General features: G+C 46.5%; 1 protein-coding gene across 3 annotated transcripts in view; it reads left to right on the top strand.

Annotated features, from left to right (window-relative positions):
- SHISA9 (shisa family member 9) overlaps positions 1-18,997 on the top strand; it is a 346,359-nt gene that overhangs the window by 314,860 nt on the left and 12,502 nt on the right. For 2 of the 3 annotated variants that reach the window (XM_002711757.6, XM_008257739.5), the window contains one exon: positions 1,720-5,540. In XM_002711757.6, the coding sequence (XP_002711803.1) occupies positions 1,720-2,099 (380 nt within the window). In that variant the 3' untranslated portion in view covers positions 2,100-5,540. Of the gene's footprint in view, positions 1-1,719; positions 5,541-7,130; positions 7,243-18,997 lie in introns of those variants that run through there. The other variant, XM_051847822.3, reaches the window with a different exon arrangement.

The following is an 18,997-nucleotide window of genomic DNA, read 5'->3' as shown; positions in this document are numbered from 1 at the left end:
ATAAACTTTTAAAAACTATATAGAGAATCTTATAATAAAATAATTGCAAGAGAAAATAAAAGGAGATGTTATAAAAGTATCAAGTAAATAGATAAGGAAATAAGAAAGAATAGGATGAAGGAAAAAGGAGGAAAGGAAGGAGTGAGGGAGGGAGGGGGGAGGGAGGAATCAGGAATGCTGGACAGAGTATGGTTCAACTGAGTGGAAATTGGTACAAGTCTTTTGTAGAATTGGCACTATCTATATGTATCAGAATCCTTAATAAGATCTATAATTTCATTATCAAGATCCATCATCATGTTTATAATTCTACAAGTAATCCAGACCAAGGGGCAGTATCCTATTTAGTTAAGATGTAGGAAGTTACTATTCGAGGCTCTGCAGGCTGTGTGGTCTCTGTCACAGGTACTCTGTTCTGCCACTGCATAGTAAAAGCAGCATAGGCCATACGGAAAGCAATGGGAATGGTTTCATTCCCAGTAAAGCTTTATTTACAACAACAAGTGGTTGTGAGATTTGACCTGTGAGCCATAGTTTGCAAATTCCTGATATAGATTAAGAAAACTTTTTAAAGGTACTTCAAGTTAAAAGCCCTAAATATAAGGAGAGGCATAAGTCAAAAGATTCTCATCTTAGCCTTAATTGTAAAAGCAAAATGTTGGCACCACTTGAATGTTCAGTGACGGTATTGGTTAATTTTGATAGTTCTCCTCAATGAAATATTGTATATATGTTCAGATGGTGTTTATTAGTAATTTATAGCACGATGAAGAAATATTTGGTGCGATGGTACAGGATTGGAAGTGTTTTAGTTATGATCATGGAAATGGCTAATAGTTAAGGATTGAAATATACTCTTTTTGCTGTTGTAACTACTTTCCTGTGCAGAAGCTGATGGTCTTACAATTTAAGTAATGTAGCCACAGTTACCTGGCTAGTAACTGGCAGAGCTGGGGGTTAAATGTAGCTCTTAGCTGATAAAAGTGAAAATGAAAGTAAGCACCCAAAACCCTGAGAATCCCAAAGGAAAATCTGTTTACTGAAAGAACCAGAAGAAAACACACTCCTGGGTTGGCACTGGCTGTCTTAGGTGGTAGCAGATAGACATAGGTATCTCTCAACATGTTCAATGGTTTCTCCAATGAGAATTATTCTTTTTTTTTTTTAATTTATTTGACAGGTAGAATTATAGACAGTGAGAGAGAGAGAGAGAGACAGAGAGAAAGGTCTTCCTTCCGTTGGTTCACCCTCCAATGGCCGCCATGGAGCCAGGTGCCTCTTCCTGGTCTTCCATGCAGGTGCAGGGCTCAAGCACTGGGGCCATCCTCCACTGCCCTCCCGGGCCACAGCAGAGAGCTGGACTGGAAGAGGAGCAACTGGAACAGAATCCGACACCTGGGAATTATTCTTTTTCTTAGTGCTTTACACGGCAGCCAAGGGTTGCAGAACGCTAGGTGGGCCAGTGCCGGGGGAAGTGTGTTTATTTGGGAGATCTAGAGGTCCTCTGGGGAACGTCCTGAATCCTCCTGATGCTGCTGTTGTGCTTCCCGCCCCTCTGTCTTGTTGCAGGTGCAGTTGCTAGTGTGTCTTGTTTGGACTGTTGGCCCTTTTGTAGGCTGTTCTTGAGTTGACCTGCCAATCCCTAACTCTCTTTCTCTCTCCTCTCTCCTTCTCTCTTCTCTCTCCTCCCCTCCTTCGTCCATCTGGCCCACTGCACAGCTGACAAAGTCAATGACGACTTCTATTCCAAGCGACGGCACCTGGCAGAGCTGGCCGCCAAGGGGAACCTCCCTCTGCACCCCGTGAGAGTAGAGGATGAGCCTCGGGCCTTCAGCCCTGAGCACGGCCCCGCCAAGCAGAATGGACAGAAGTCCCGCACCAACAAGATGCCCCCACACCCCCTGGCCTACAACGCCACCGCCAACTTTAAGGGCTGGGACCCCAACGAGCAGTCTCTCCGGCGGCAGGCCTATGGCAACAAGAGCAAGCTTGGCACGGCCGAGTCGGGCTCCAGCGACCCCTTGGGGACTCGCACCCAGCACTACCCACCCCCACAGCCATACTTCATCACCAACAGCAAAACAGAAGTGACTGTCTGAGCTTTGCTACAGGGAGTTCCCTGGAGACCACATTCAACTGAGAGAGGCAAAAAATCCCAGTCCCTACCTTTCCTATCCTCCATCCCTCAAACACACACCCACACACTCTCAACAGGAACCCACTGTAGACCTACTGGTGACAGAGAATCACGCTTTCCCTGGGTCACGCCTAACACGCTTCAGCAGGCAGCTGAGGAAGACAGGAGCATGGACATGCAGCAATACAGCAAAGGGGAAACGGAGGCACCCTCTTAACATCGGGCCCAAGGTGGCCAGCTCACACACCCACACCATGGGGCTAGTCTTTCTTTTCCTCCTAACTGGAAACTGAAATCTGTGATGGCAAAAAAAAAAATAAATAAATAAAAGTAGCACAATTTAGAGAAATTGTCCATGTGAGCACATGCACTATTTGCCATGTGCTATCTGTTTTTTTGATAAAAGAGCCGGGTGAAAGGGGATAGAGAGAGGGTGAGGCTGTGCACAGAGAAGCATGGATGTCGGAAGAGTTGTTCTGGGAGAGATTCGCCTACACCAAGAGCATTGTTTTCTACCCCCAAGAAGTGCTGATGTGAACACCAAGTTTTAATGAGTAGGAGGCAGGAACTGGACCCCCAACCATATAGGGATAGGACTTTTTCATATTGTCTATGTTGACAGCAAAAAAGAAAAAAAAAACTTTCAAAAATAAAATAAAATAAAATAAAACACCCTGAGCCCATGGATGGGGGTCAGGGATGGGGAGGAAAGAACTTTTTGAGAAGCCCCCGTGATGACCATGACCATGGAAATGGGAGGCCCGGGCTTTGATGGCGGGGAGAGGGTCTAGAATACGAAGGGACACTTTTTCTAAAGACAAAACATAAACCCTTTACAAAACAGACACGAACCACAAATTAACGTTCGTCCAACATCTTCAAGAGTTAGGACGTTGTCTACAGCTGACATCAACAACAACACAGAATACCCACCGTCGGAAAAGACAACAGGAGGTGAGGTGGGGCCGCAGACACCTTCGATCCTGGCTGTCGCCGTCACCTCCCAGAGCTGAAACAGTCCTCCAGGAACTGCCTGTCTCCGCCTTCCCCTCCCCTTCAGCGTGTTGCCCCTGCCGTGCCAAACTTCTCCTGCTTTGGACTGAAGATGTCATCAGCGTGGGTGGTGCCTTCAATGTGTTACTGTTTCATGACAGTCTTGTTTCCAAGTGTAACCTGTGTTCTTTTAGCCTCCTTCCTCCTGTTTTTTTCTGCAGTAGTAGATGTTTCCATTCTTCTTTGTAGGTGAGCCCACACTATTACACCTTTGAAGGGGGCTGCTGCAATGTCGGGGGACCTAAGGACACACCCCTTATTCCCACCATCCTTCCAAATGACCTCCCTGGGTATTTCAACCCATCCCCCAACCCCACCCCTAGCCAGAATTTTCTGAGGGTTTTCTCAGATCGGTTCTCATAGCTAACCAAGACCATTCTCCTACAAGTTCTTTTTAGTCCAGTGGAAGCCCAGAGCAGGCCATGGAAGGGGAAGAGATTTTCATTTAGCGAGAGGTTTGGGACTCACCCCAAAGGTCCTCACTAATTAATGACTAGGTACTTCCATGAGACCCACAGGCCTCTGGGGTCAGAAGCTGGGCAAACAACACTCTGAGCGTTCCCTGGGATCCTGAGCTGCGATATTCTGTCTCACCTGTCTGTCTACCCTGGCATCATAGAATCAGCCAAACCAGATAATTCTCCTCCTCACTCCCAATAGATATCAGGACACCAACGATGCATTTCTTCTCTCTGGGCCTTAGTCTCCTGTCTCGAACATGTGGAATTGAGGCCAAGTGGAGCTTTTCCAGCTTTCTGAAACAGCAAAAACTCTGCCTATTTTTACAAATGAAACCTTGCGAAGAACCTGCCGTATCAGATCACCATGTGTAAAGAGGCTTGGTGCTGTTCAGAGGAAGCAGGGATCAGAGGTTTAGTGCTCACCTTCCCGGCCTCCTTGCTGGAACCCTGACCCCTGAAATACTGCTGAGTGTGGTCGGTATTTCCTTGGCATTGGTTCCTGCATGCCTGTGGCACACTTGGCATATCTGTGTGTCACCATGACAATATCTGTGTCTAAACTGACTCATTCTTAATACATTTTATTTTTAAAAGGAAAATTTCCTGCCTTCATCACAAATAGAAAACCAGTATCAATCTCCATAAATAGAAAGTAAGCATAAAAATAAGTCCCAAGGCAACAAAACAGCAATGATTAAATTCTAGCTAGATACAGCTGCTTGGGGGAGGGTCTGATCCTAAAGCCTGGTTCATTCTCTCTCTCTCTGGGAGATTAGCAGATGTTAGAGAGTCGTTGAAGGCACCAGCACATCCCATGGAGGCCTCTTGCTTGAACTCATCAGAAAGACTGAAATGTACATTAAAAGGGACCACAGCTCTGATCCATGTGCTACCCACTGGAGTTTTATGTCAACTGGTGGCACACAGCCCACACTTGAGCAAAGACAGAGTTGACTTATTGGAGGGGTTCCCTGTAGCTCAGAGTTCTGTCATCTTTGCTGTTTGCCCTCAACCTATTTCATCTCATTCTAACCCCAGCTGCCATTCAGGGTCTTTCTTAGTCTCTGAATCAAGGATATTGCATTTCTTCTTCATGCCCCTTCTTTGATGAGCCAACAGCATCCAGCGAACTTGGCTCCTCGGGGTCTGCATTTGTGATTTTGCCAGCAAAGGTGCCATCTGATGAAGGAGACGTAGCAGTGACGAAAGCCCAGCAGGACGGGTGCTTGCCAAGCAGTGCTGTCCAAGACAGACACCCCTCGGAGCTTTCTTAGTTTCATTACCTTCCAGTAGGCTTTGAGAGATGCGCTGGATGGGGAAGGTCTGTGTATCCGTTGGCTTCTGCTGGGGGCATGTGCACAGACCTCAGGATGCTGAAAGACAACATGACCCATGGAACTGAATAGGAGTCCCATGTTCCAAGACAGGATCCCATAGCCAGGATGGGGGGAATTGGAAAAGCCAGAACACAGCCGAGAGAAGGTCCTCTCCTTGTCCCATGCCCTAGAGGCCTCTACTTCTTGCCTTTAGTTGTCTCCCAGATTCCAGCCCACTGGGGCCAGAGTCTGACATCCTCTTACCCACCCTAAGACACCCAGCCTACGTCCACCTTGGGCTCTGCCTGGCATCCCCATCTAACTCCCCCACCCCCAGTTTATTTGTGTAAATGGAGCATATTTTCTGTGCAAATATTTTAGTAATCGTATGTTCTGCAAGTAAACCTGTGTTAATACTGTCACAACTGCAGAGTTTATGATACCAATAATACTTCCTACAACAAAGAAAAAACATTTGTTTGTTTTCTAAGAATGTTTATTTGTAAACATATGTATTCACTATATTAATATGAATTTCTTACCTGGCAATAAAACTGATTATATGTGATGCTCTAGGGGTTGCTCTGTGTCTTTCTAGGGCCCAACATCCTACCAGGAAATGCCAACACTAACATAGGGTGATAAACCTTTAATAATCAGAATCTATGGGAAATCCTTGCAGGTCAAGGGAATTTCTAGTCTATATATAAGATATATATAAAATATATTTTTTTCTGGGAGACTTTCTATGTGAAACCTATTGAATAAGTTTGTGTCTTTGTTCCCTTCCTTGCCTTAAAAAAATATATCATTGCTAGGTTTCCTCAGCATAACTGACTTTATTCTTGATGATCAAGAATCGTTGAAAGGGTGGGAGATTGGGTTCTTCCCCTAATTATTAAATTCTATTCCCTATTAGCATTGAGCTTCAAATTTGCAGGCAGACACTTGTTTGGGTGAGGTTTCCCCCCAGAAAGCGACTCTGAGTCAAGGATTTGAGTGCAAGTGCTTTTTATCTGAGATGTGAAGGGAACACTGGGAGGAGGAGGTGGTGGGGGGATGATAAGGACAAGAACGCAGCCAATAAAGGGTATCTTCTCTTGCCAACTACTACTCTGGGATGTTGGAAACCTTTGGGAAAGGGTGTCAAGTGTACATACGCAGAACTATTCCACCGAAGTGTGATGGAGCTTGGGTGGTTATGTGCCACACTCTCTAGACATTTGCAAATTGTTGTCAGGGACTATTATTGTTCACTGTCCTGTGCAAGACCAGAAGAAACTCCACGGTGTCAGAGAAGCCCAAAGCATGGAGGTGCATCTATCAGCAAGTGCAAATCAGCCTTCGCACTGAAGTCCTAAAGACACTGTGATGGGGATGGGAACTTGCAGAGGTCTGAGGTTTCCTAGAGGTCTGAGGTCTTTCTATTTTGTGGTTGCTTGGAGATACTTTCAATGTCAACCAAAGGGGAAGTGAACCACAGTGTGCAGCCTGAGCCAGCGTCATTGCTCTGGGACTTAGAGACCCTCCACTGGCTACAGGGTCACTTGGTATCACCCAGAGAAGATCCCATGAACTCTCTTGAGGGTACAGTTCTGGTTGTCAGAGATGTCTGAAAGGCACACAGGGTGGGGGTGTGTGCTCCTCCAGGACTAGGAGCTGACTGGGAGTGGGGCCACTGACCTATATACATCATAGCTCCATGGGTGCAGTTGAGGGATAGATAGCCATGCCTTTGCGGGGAGAGAAAAAACAATGCTCCCAGTGAAGACACCCAGTTAATCACAACTCACAAACAGCAACAATCACCGAAAATGCTTGCAGAGTCTAACACTGTGAAAGGCTTTGTATGCATTGCCACATCTGGCCCCCATGGCTGTGAAAGGTGGGTACAATCACACTTTGGAAATGCTCCTTAGGGATCTGTCTTACATTTGAGTAATTTGTACAAAGCAGTTCAACTAAGTCAGTAGTAGAACTGGGGCTTGAACTGGGGTTCACCCTTCAACTACTGCACCAGTAGTGCTCAGTCGGATGACCCTGTGGGGAAGGTTGGTAGCCATGCTGACTTCCAAGCTCCCCCTGTAGAGATTCAGATGAGGTAGACCTGAACCGGGCACAGGATCCAGTGTTGGTAACACACTCCCTATCATTGCAATGCAGAGGCTCCTGGACCCTACCCTGAGAAGCGTTGCATGAAGCCACGTTGCCTGATCGCCCTACATCTGCGGGCTCATCCTGAGGACCTTGAACTGCAGAACAAAACAGAACGAAGGTGTGTGCTTCCAGAGAAGGGGCCTTCACCCGCTGGCTTCACATCCAGTGTTGAAAGGCCATCTCCTTTAGCAAGCAGAAGATGAACTCCAGAAGACCTGGTTGGTGGTATTGATGTCAGCACTTTGTTGCCTTGTGCCTTCTGCCCTGCAGCTTGCCTTCTCTGGGGCTCACATCTCCCTCCCCAGGAGGAGGCGGCTGCAGTTGGTAGTCTTCAGCCTTACTCTCACTTGATTGAGAGGTCCCTAGCTCCTCACCAGGGCAGCTGATACGGTCAAGAGGACTGAGTCCCTTACACTTCCAAAGGCTTGTTCCTGAAAGGCTAGGATTTCACTGGGTAATTGAGTGGGCAGCTTCTATGTTTGGGCTACTTGTACTTGCTAGGTACTTGGCTTTGTCCTGAAGGATTTCTGAACTAGCAGCAGTGGACTAGTATGGAGGCACTTAACTTTTTTGTGCCATAGAATCTTTTTCTTTTCTTTCTTTCTTTCTTTCTTTCTTTCTTTCTTTCTTTCTTTCTTTCTTTCTTTCTTTCTTTCTTTTTTTTTTTTTTTTGACAGGCAGAGTGGACAGTGAGAGAGAGAGAGACAGAGAGAAAGGTCTTCCTTTACCATTGGTTCACCCTCCAATGGCCGCTGCAGCCAGCACACTGCAGTCAGTGCACCGCGCTGATCCAAAGCCAGGAGCCAGGTGCTTCTCCTGGTCTCCCATGTGGGTGCAAGACCCAACAACTTGGGCCATCCTCCACTGCCCTCCCAGGCAACAGCAGAGAGCTGGACTGGAGAGGGGCAACCGGGACAGAATCCGGCGCCCCAACCGGGACTAGAACCCAGTGTGCCAGTGCCTCAGGTGGAGGATTAGCCCATTGAGCCGCAGCACCGGCCACCATAGACATCTTTAGTAGTCTGTGAAGCCTAAGGATTCTCTCCTCAGAATACTGATTTTCAGTACATAAAACAAAATATACAGAATTACAAAAGGAACTCATCCTGAAATCTATGCGTAGTCTTCTCAGAATATACTATTCCATGAACTTATTGAAGACTCCTTGTATAAAGATTTCGAATTTTTGTATCAAAGTAAACTTAATTTTGATTTCTATTCCCCATGAACTTTTTGAAGTACCCCTGTAGTCATGAGCTATTTTTAAAGCCCACATTTGTGAACATGGTAATATATATGCTTTCAAACTAATGCATTACCTTACAAGATCTAATGACCATTTTCTAAGCGCTGGTGAGCACAGGCAATTTTTTGAGCCACCTGCTGCAGTTGCAATTTGATGTGAAAAAAATCTGTGATTCGACTGGTGACAAAGTCCCAGGCGTGTGCTAATATCACTGTGTTTTGTGGCCTACATTTATAATTGAGGAACATATTAAATTTCAATTAGAGTCTTGTAAAATAAAGATGTTATTTTTTTCTCACCTAAATTCAGAAATTTGCTGGGTTCTAACCATGGGTGCCCTTCAGGATCTGTGGATCCCAGGTGGCACAGGACCTGCTGTTGCTCGTCTCTCCTTGCCTCAACTTCTCACCTTTGAAAATGGGCAAAGAAGAATAGATCTATTATTGGCTGTTGTGAGGAGTGACCATAGATAAAAAGACATTAGCTCTGTGCTTGACACCAGTAAACGCTCATGTGTCAGCTTTTTGTTATCATAGTTACCATTTTTGATTGCCCATTTTTATCCTCCCCCTCTCACAGAAGGAACCAAGGCTCACAGGGTTGAGTTTGCACAAAGTAACACAGCAAATAAGGGGCGGAGCAGACTGAAACCTAGCTCTTTCCAATTCAGCCTCAAGCTGTTGACCGTACACCACGCTGTGTCATTTCTGAGAGCAGTCATATTAATGTCCTCACTGCTGCTTGGAATAAGGTCAGCATCCGAGTATATTGCAAGGGGTGTCCCCAGCTCTTTACCCACTTGCAGGGAGGAAGACACATGGATGCCAGAGGTTCAGAAAGCTCTCCTGGGGCATCTATTTACTTCGAGGTCTGTGGGAGACAGCTGACAATGTGTCCTTCATTCAACCTAAGCTCTCCTCAGCCCAGTGATTAGAACTCGATGACGAGGACCCTGCTGAACCAGAAATTCTGTGTGTGTGTGTTTTTATCAGTTTTATAAGAAACATGAATCATGTGAGACTGAAAGGTCTTCCTCATAGATCCGGTCTCAGCCTGGAACGATAATGATCGTAACACTAATCACAGTAAGCAGCCTCTGTTACCCACGATTGGGCTCTCACACCGGGGCTTCAAAACACTCAGGGGAAATGTGTACTATGAAAAAAAATCATGCATGGATTTAAAAATGTTTTATGCCAAAACAAGCTCTCTTTTAATTCCATTTGCCCATGCAGTTTTCAATTATTTTCTTTGTTTATTTGAGAGGGAGGGAGATAGAGGCACAGGAGGATACACACACACTTACACACACACACACACACATACAGAGAGAGAGAGAGAGAGAGAGAGAGAGAGAGAGAATCTCCCATCCATTTGCTAGCTCATTCCCCAAATGCCAGTAATGGCCAGGGCTAGACTGGGGCCAAAGCCAGGACCAGGAACTCAGTCATGGTCTCCCACATGGGTGGCAGTAGCTAAATTACTTGATCTTCCACCTGCTTCCTCCCAGGGTCTATGTGAGTAGGTCACTTAAATCAGGAGCTGGAGCCAGAGCCAGGCATTGAACTCAGGTACTTCCACGTGCAGTGTGAGTATTGTAAACAATAGGCTAAACACCTGGTCCCTCCATGAACTTTTTGAAGTATCTCATGTTATGTGTCAAGCACTGGGTTAGGCACTATACATGCATTGCCTCATTTTCTTCTTTTGAAAGTGATCTGAGTAAGAGGCACTATACCCATTTTCAAGATGGGGAAAATGATACTCAGAGAAGTGAGATGACTCATCCAAGATCATACATCTAGTCACTAGGAGATTTGGAGTTCAAACCCAGATTTGTCTGGTTCTAAAGTCATTCCTGTCCCATGATCTATTTCATTCTTCTGTGATCCATATCCACGCCTGCCTCCTTTGTAGCAGAAATCTGGGAACTGTGCCGTGGACCAAAGTCATTGCCAGGAGGTGCAGCTCAGAGCCAGGGAAGGCATGTGCCTCTGCCTCGGGCCGTGTGCACTGCTCCGTGCCCTCTCCTGCCAGCTGCGGCTGTGGTGGAGGCACTGGACGGGGCTGGCTCTGCCTCTGCTGGTGTTTCTGTCCATCACAATCACTGGCAGAGCAGACTGGGTCTCTGGGATGCTGGAGTGGCTGTGAGGTGGGGAGAAAGGCAGACAGGCACAAGCAGACAGGACACTCAGTGGCCTCCACTTTGTATGCCCTGCCAAGGTCATCCGTCTAGGAGGGAGGGAGGGAGAAAGAGAGAGAGAGAGACAGAGAGAGAGAGATCTTCCATCCATGTGTTCACTCCCTAAATGAACACGATGGCTGGGGCTGGGCCAGGCCAAAGCCAGGAGCCAGGGACTCCATCCAGATTTCCCCATATGAGTGCCAGGGGCCCAAGCACTGGGGCCGTCGTCACCCACTGCTCTCCTGGGCACACTAGCAGGGAGCTTTATCAGAAGCGCAGCGGCTGGGATTCAAATGGGCACTATGTCTGGGATGCTTGTGATCAAGCTGCTGCGGCACCGCATCAGCCCCAAGTGTAGGCTTTTAGTTAACCAGGGAGCCAGAGGGTTTATTTCTGATCAACAGTGGGCATAATAGTGCCACCTATCAAAGAGAGAATGGAATAAAACAATCTACATAGAGCTCTAAGCACAGTCTCTAGAGAATTTTATTTTCAATATTCATTATTTTTCAAATGTTTATTGATTTATTTGAAAGGCAGAGAGAGGAAGAGCTCCCCTCTGCTGGTTCATTCCTCAAATGTCCACTATACAAGGGCTGGACTGGATCAAAGGCAGAAGCCTGGAACTCAATCCAGGTCTCCCACATACACAGTGAGAACCCAATGACGTAAGCCTTCACCCCTAAACGTGGACATCATTAGAAAGCTGAGAGCAGGAGCTAGAGCTGGAAAATCAAACCCAGGTAGGACAAAGGCGTCCTAACTCCTATCTTAGCATTTAAGGCAAATGCCTTACCTTCCTTTCAATATTTTAAAACTTTATTCTGTAGTCATCATACAGCTCAAACCCTGCAAAGGGGCTTAAAAGAATTAGCAAGCCTCTTTGCTTTGAGTAAAACTAAACTGAGCTTGGTCTAGTGCTTTGTTCTAATTCTTTGGTTGCTGGTATTGCAATGAGCTTGCCACAGATGATATTTTACTGTAGACCCTATTAGATATAATTTTGTTAGATTGTTTTCCAAATGAGAAAGGAAACTGGTTCTTGCTTAATGAATGTGGTTTGCTGTGTAGAATAAATCTTCCAGATCTAGAGACATAGAGGGGATAAAATCATAATTCATGAGTCCATGGTACTGAAAAAGATTGGGAAATCCTGGCTTTAGACGATATATGAGTTATCTAGGAAGGATCTTCAAAAAGTTCATGGAAAATGCATGTTAGGTAAAAATTATGCATGCGTTTCAAAAAATTTTTGCACCAAAAGAAACATTCAATTCCATTTTCCACAAACCTTTTAAAGTCCCTTGTGTTTCTGCATAATAATTATCCCCCCCCCCAAATTTAGCAGCTTAAGGGAAACCACACACTTTTTAAATCTCACAGTTTCCAGGGCCAGGTGTCTGAGTGTGGCATAGCCACAGCCTAGGCTCCAGTGTCTCCCATGAGGCTGCAATCAGACTGTCAGCCGGTGCTGCAGCTTCATCTGAAGAGATCGGTTTTCCAAGCTCACTCAGGCAGAGTTCAGTTCTGCAAGGAATGTGGCACTGAAGGCTTTGGTTCCTAGCCTGCCCCGAAGCTGATTGCAATTTCTTGCCATCAGAGCCTCTGCAATATGGCAGCTTGCTTCATCAAAGGCAACCGGAAGTGCTGGCATTGTGATGCAGATAGTAAAGCGCCTGTGTGGTACACCAGTATCCAACATCAGAGTGCGGGTTCAAGTCCTGGCTCCTCGGCTTCTGATCCAGCTCCCTGCTAATGTGCCTGTGAAGCAGCAGATGACAAGTCAATTATTTGGGTTCTTGCCATCCACAGGGGAGACCTGGATGGAGTTCTTGGCTTTGCACTTCAGTCTGTCCCAGCCCCAGTTGTTGTGGTGATTTGGAAACTGAGCCAGCAGATGGAAGATCAATTTCCCTCCCTCTTTCTCTCTCTCTCGCTCTCGCTCTGTGTGTGTGTGTGTGTGTGTGTGTCTTCAGCAGGAGGGTCTACTGGTTAAGCAGACATAATAATTTTTTGAAACTTAAGTGACATCCCCTCTACATTGTTATATTTTATTGATTAAAAGCAGGCTACCTGAGGAGAAAGGATTATATACGGGTATCTGCCATGGATGGTATTTAGGGCTTTCCCTTACAAAAGTGTGAACTTTGGGTCTTTTGTGAGTAGTGAGTATCAGAACATAATTGTTGCTTTCAGAGTGGTAGCCAGCTAACCAACCTGAAGAGCAAATGTTACAGCCGCTAATTATGTGTCCCAGGCTCTCTGTGTTCAATCATAGGGATAAAACCAGCATGCACTCCCAGGTTTATCATATGAGGCCTTTCCTGTGGCACACGTGGTTGGTAACCAGAGCTGATCAGCTAATAAAGATGCACCGTGGAGTTGTGGCTGCCCTATGAGGAGCTATGCCTCCCAGCCCTTCTCTCCTTGTACTTGGGTGGGAATCTAGTGAATGGACGTAATATAGGAAACTTTCAGAACAGCCCTCAAAAAAAAAAAAAATCCAGCAGCATTCCCCCAGCTCTCCCCAGTCTGGTGGACAGATGTCAATCCCCTGGTCAGCCTTGGATGTCATGTGTTGAAGACAACAGAGCCCGGTTGCCATAGTCCTTGACTGATGCTATGGAGCAGTGAGTTCCTCGCCACCATTCCCACTCCCCACTGAGCTCCTCCTGAGTGAGAAATCACCTTCTGTTGTGTTAAGCTCTGAGAGTTTGAGGGTTTATCTGTTCAAGTAGCTAGAATTTCCCTAACAAATATAAAACAGTATTTGGCATATTAAAAAAAAAAAACCACTGTAAGTGTTATTCGCTGCTTCTTCCTCCTCTGCCTCCTCCTTCATCATCATGATTAAACCTCTGCTCTGTGCTAAGAACTGTACATATCTGGTATTTAATTCTTCCAGCAGCCCGGGAATGGTTAGTAGCTTGGTTTCCTAGGTAGGGCAATGGATTAATAATGATGCACTCAGTCACAGAGCAAGTACAGAAGCTATCTAGCCATCTAAGCCTGAGCTTGTCTGGTTCCGCCATTTCCATCACCCACCTCAGCCTCTCCGCCTTGCTGGTGCTATCCGGATTCAATTATTGTGGTAAAACCTTTGTAGGAGAAGAATGTCTTCATCGTCAGGTTGGCATCTCACTTATTTTCTTGTCAGATTCCAAATCCTAACTCGTGCTGTGTTGTACAGTTCAAAGAAAGCATTTCACATCAAGAAATGTCATGGTTGCTAGAAATAATTTTGTCACATCCTCTCGAATTTTTCCTCTTTGTGAGTTCAGAGGTTTCAGTTAGATCTAAATCTTATAATGCCTCTTTTTAAAACCATTATAAAAGGGCACCTCAATTTAGAAAATCTCAGCTTCCAAAAGAACACTTCATTGTCTTCATCTTAAAAGGTATAAAATAGGAAGACTCTAAAGAGTCTATGTGTGATAGACAGGTGCCTTGTTTTCTGGTAATTTGAAGCTACCTTTGAGCTGTGGTTTTGTTTTTTGTTCTTGACTGTCCACATATCAAACACAGATGAGCTGAAAGTACAGGAATTCTTCAAGATAGAGGGTCTACTGAGACCTCAGATCCAGTGTACCAAAAATCAACCCCATGGAGATTTAAAAACTTTTATCCCAGGTTTCATTATTTGCTATGGGGGTTTGCCTCAAGGGTTTTGATGCCTTATCACACTAAGTTAACAGAATTCTGGATAAAATTTAGAGAACACTTCTGAGTGCTTGGTTCTCCCAAAGAACCTCATCTAGTTATTCATTCAACAAACACAGCGCATCTGCAGTGTGCTAGCCATTGCAGTCAGTATTGAGGATACAAGGACCCCATCTGCTGCCACTCTCTTTCCTCCTCCTTCTCCTCCAGAAAATTGGAAGGTGGACACTGAAGAGTGGATACGCAGTCTTCATAAAGAGAAACACCGTGGGTAGGGAGTTCTTGGTATCAGAAAATTCGACTCCTCCTTAAACATTTCTAGTGATATGACCTTGGGAAACCAACTGCCTTCTTAGAGCCTAGCCTTGCTCATCTCTAGAGCACGCACAGTCATGTCAGCATTGCAGTGTTATTTGAGCACGTGAGATGATGGGTTCCATACGCCTAATCATGGAAGACTTTGAGTCAAAGCATAAAGCTCTTGATGATCACTAATTCCCACCCAGTGAGCCCAGGCTCGTAGAATAGCTTTGCTTCTCCCTTCTGTCTTGTGGCTACCCCCAGAAACAGATCCCTAGAGAAGATTCATGAGCAAGGACGCAACAGCTTCTGGGGGGAAATGGTGAGGGTCAGTGAAGTTAGATAAAAAGGGTGCACGGTCAGGTGGCGCCTCACAGGGGCAGAGTACTCTCAGGTGGGTCACTCTGCTTTTTGCACTCAGTCCACACAGGGGAGCTGGGCTGCCATTGGTAGACACCTGTCAGTCACTAGGCAAAGGGCTAGAATGGCCCCTCCCCACCAGGAACTACAGCTTGCTCTATGTTGGGGGTAGAATGTCCTCGCAAGAGTTTCTGAAATGCTGGGAGTTAGAATTAATGTCACACAAAACCTGGGGTAGTGTTGCATGGAAGCAAGAGCCAGGGTGAGAGCTCCCTCCCCTGACTTCTGGCTGACATTGGTCCTGGCCCAACTGGACCAGCTAAGTAAGATGAGTTTCCCTTCGTTCAAAAATGCAGGAAGTTTAGAGAATTTTCCCATCAAAAAACATGTGGCTAATGGGAGACAATTGGGATCAGCCTAGTTTAAGATAAAAATCTCAGCCCATGTTTTTCTGGCTCATGTGTCTTAGTGCCTTTTTTGGCTGCTATAATAGAACACCACAGACTGAGTAAATTATAAACCACAGAGGGGCCGACGCCGTGGCTCACTTGGTTAATCCTCTGCCTGCAGCGCCAGCATCCTATATGGGCGCCGGGTTCTAGTCTCGGTTGCTCCTCTTCCAATCCAGCTCTCTGCTGTGGCCCGGGAAGGCAGCAGAGGATGGACCAGGTGCTTGGGCCCCTGCACCCACATGGGAGACCAGGAAGAAGCACCTGGCTCCTGGCTTTGGATCGGCGCATCACTGGCCATAGTGGCCATTTGGGGGGTGAACCAATGGAAAGAAGACCTTTCTCTCTGTCTCTCTCTCTCACTATCTATATCTCTACCTGTCAAATACATCTTAAAAAAAGGAGCCCAGGCTTTATTTATTTATTTATTTTATTTTTAATTTTTTTTGACAGGTAGAGTGGACAGTGAGAGAGAGAGACAGAAAGGTCTTCCTATACCGTTGGTTCACCCTCCAATGGCCGCTACGGCTGGTGCGCTGCGGCCGGCACACCACACTGATCCAAAGCCAGGAGCCAGGCACTTATCCTGGTCTCCCATGTGGGTGCAGGGCCCAAGCACTTGGGCCATCCTCCACTGCACTCCCTGGCCACAGCAGAGAGCTGGACTGGAAGAGGGGCAACCGGGACAGAATCCGGTGCCCCGACTGGTACTAGAACCCAGTGTGCTGGCACCACAGGCGGAGGATTAGCCTATTGAGCCGCGGTGCCGGCCCAGGCTCTATTTATTATAAACCACAGAAATCTACCTGGATGATGATTCCAGAGACTGGAATGTTCCCGAGTTGGCACTGTCAGCTGGTGAGGGCTTCTGTGCTGCCTGGTAACATCAGAGAGAGGCCACTTTCCCGTGAAAACTAACCCACTCCCAAGCTAGTGGCATTAACCTGTATGTGATGGCTCCTACCTAAGGACCCAATCACCACTAAATACTGTAATAATGGCAACAAAATTCCAACATGAGCTTCAGAGGGGACATTGAAACCCTGGCACTGTGTATCGCTGGGCCACTGATTTAGCCTCTCTGACCTAAATTGTCTTGGGTATAAAATAGGAGTAATAATAATAATAATAATAATAATAATAATAATACATCTTCTGTAGGTTTGCCGCAGGCTGAGATGTCTTTGCCTTCACTGATTTATGTGTCAATTAGACACTGAGGTTCAGCTCTAGGTCAGCTTCAGGGCTAACCATTGTCACACTGAAATAAATCAGGCACCGGGCCTGACTTTCCAGACCTTGGCTTTCAGTGGAGTGGAGAAACCAATCAGTTACACAGGCCATGTCTTCCCTTCTGCATAGCTCTCCCTTTCTCTCTCTCTCTCCCCCTCTGCATGTCTTCGGTGTTGACTGGGCAGCTTCTCCTCTCCTTCTGTCTATCCTGCACCTTCCTCCTTCGCTTCACCTCTGTGTCTCTACTGTGCACCCTTCCAACCACCACATCCGCGTGTGGTTTTATTTCAGCCATGGGATGGCCAGCCCACTGCCCTGGCACTTGTCTGCCTCCCATTGCATCTGCCCACCCTCCTTCTGAAGGATTCACTGTCTGTGAAGTTGTATGGAGTTCAAGTCAACCCAGACCCTCAGGGGCGACAGAAGGTGGCTTGGAGATAAGAGAAAACCCTCCAGAGCTTCATTTGAAGCTTGGGATAGAGGAGTGGGTGACCCTGGGGCATGGCAAAGAGAATTTATGGTTCATGGCATGGGGTGGAGGGCACAGGTAACAGAGGGGACTTTCCTGCTGTTTTGTAGATGAACAGATTCTTACAAGCATCAGGACAGGAACCAGGATATTCTTGGTATTAATCCCAGCTCTGTAATCAGCTGTTTGATCTTAGACATTGCTTTTTTTCTCATCCATATGATATAGAGGCTGAATTTAGTGAATATTTTTGTTTAGGACCACTCTGATCCTCTTGGCTAGGAACTCTGCCTTTATAGATGTCTTATTCTTCTCCCATCCATGGTGCCTTCCCCTGGGACTGGCGGCACCCAGCAGGTGCTTATGTAATAACAACAAACTTACTTTTTTCCATTCTAGGATTCTGGGGGATGATTCACTTTGGGTTTGAGAAAGATCTATATCCAGGGCCCTGGAGGCAGACTCAGTTGGCTAGAACCCACTTGGCCCTTTTTTTTTGAAGTCAAGAGCAGCTGCTGCAGATGGAGAGGCAAACCCTGGTGCCTTGTATAAAACAGGACTTCTCATACTCCAAGGCCATGATTCGTTCTCTCTGGGAGCTCAGGAATCTGTATTTGAAGAAACCCTCCAGGGATTCTGATGTGAGCAGTTGGCCCAGCACTGTTGAGAATTATTTCTAGAGACTTGAACTTGGCTCTGCCACTAATACTCTGTGTGCCTCTTATCTCATCGTGCAGGGGCTCCAAGCATCGTACTTTCTCTGCACAATAGGGCTCTTCACCTCTGCCCCATCTTCCTGCAGGATTTCTGTGAGGAACAGATGAAATGGCAGATGGGAAGGCTCTAAGAGGCTCTGGAAGAATCAAAGATGATGGCCTTTGTGTGTGAAGATGCCCCCACGCTTTTACCTCCCCGTACTCGCAGGTTCAGAAACTGCAGAAAATATTCCAGTGAACACTCCCCTCACTCCCCCTCCTGGGCCAGATACCTCTGGATAGCAGTTCACCTCCCTTTGGACAACTGGTTTTTTTTTTCAGTCCAACTATTGCCTTAGCAATCAACTGTGCACCTGCCCAGCTAGCACTTGGCATAGATGTGCTGTAGAACTCTCACTTTCTGCCCCAGTGCCTTTCTACCTCCAGCAGTTGGGAGCAGGTGCAAATCTGGAGGTGTGAAGGGATCAACACCTCGCAGGCTAAATCTTGACCACCGGGGTATAGGGACTGGCGATGTAGATTCTCCATTTCCATCACCTGAGTGGACAGTTCTAAGCAATTTATGTGCTGGCTCATCTGAGGGTCCACAGCAGGTTGAAACCATGGTGGGTATCAGATCATAAAGCCCCCTGAGATGGACTTTTCTCCTTTCCTGTTTCACTCTTCCCAGACCCTCTCCCTTTTTTCTTAGGATGCCTTCCCAAAATGACCAGCTGCACATAGCATCTACTGTATGTTCTTTTTTGAAGATACACCCTTATCGCCCAGAACTCTGGAAGAAATTCTAGAGCTGGGATCATCACCCAGCAGCCCAACTATTGACTTAGTAATACAGTGGGAGTAGGGAACGGGAGGTGTAACCAGCCCACTTCCTTCTTGGTCATAGGGAAGCTTTGTGACCTGGGGCTAGTCACAATGCAGGTAAGCTATTCTGTGACGATGCTTGGCACACAGCAGGTTCTCTTAAGACAGATCCTGTCTCTTTTCTTTTAGCTCTTTCCATTGCACTAACAGTAGAGTCAAGGTCTTTAAAAAAAGCTGAAAGCACTTTCCGTGACCTGGTCTCCATGATCTCTTGGGCTTTCTCTCACCTCTGCATTCTCTCCTTTTCAGTATCTCCAGTGGCCCCCTTGTGGGTCCCCAAATGCTCCAAGTCCGAGCTCACCTTGAGCATTTTGGCAGTGGGGCTCAACTGAGTGATTTTGTCTGGATGTGCTCTTTACTGTCACACCTTAGGGAGCAGGTTGACAATGAA

Source organism: Oryctolagus cuniculus, chromosome 19, assembly GCF_051225735.1.
Source record: "Oryctolagus cuniculus isolate XC-2025 breed Fujian yellow rabbit chromosome 19, ASM5122573v1, whole genome shotgun sequence".
In the NCBI taxonomy this organism is placed as follows: Eukaryota; Metazoa; Chordata; class Mammalia; order Lagomorpha; family Leporidae; genus Oryctolagus; species Oryctolagus cuniculus.
Note: the sequence above shows the minus strand (reverse complement) of the source record. Positions and strands in the feature narration are given on the sequence as shown.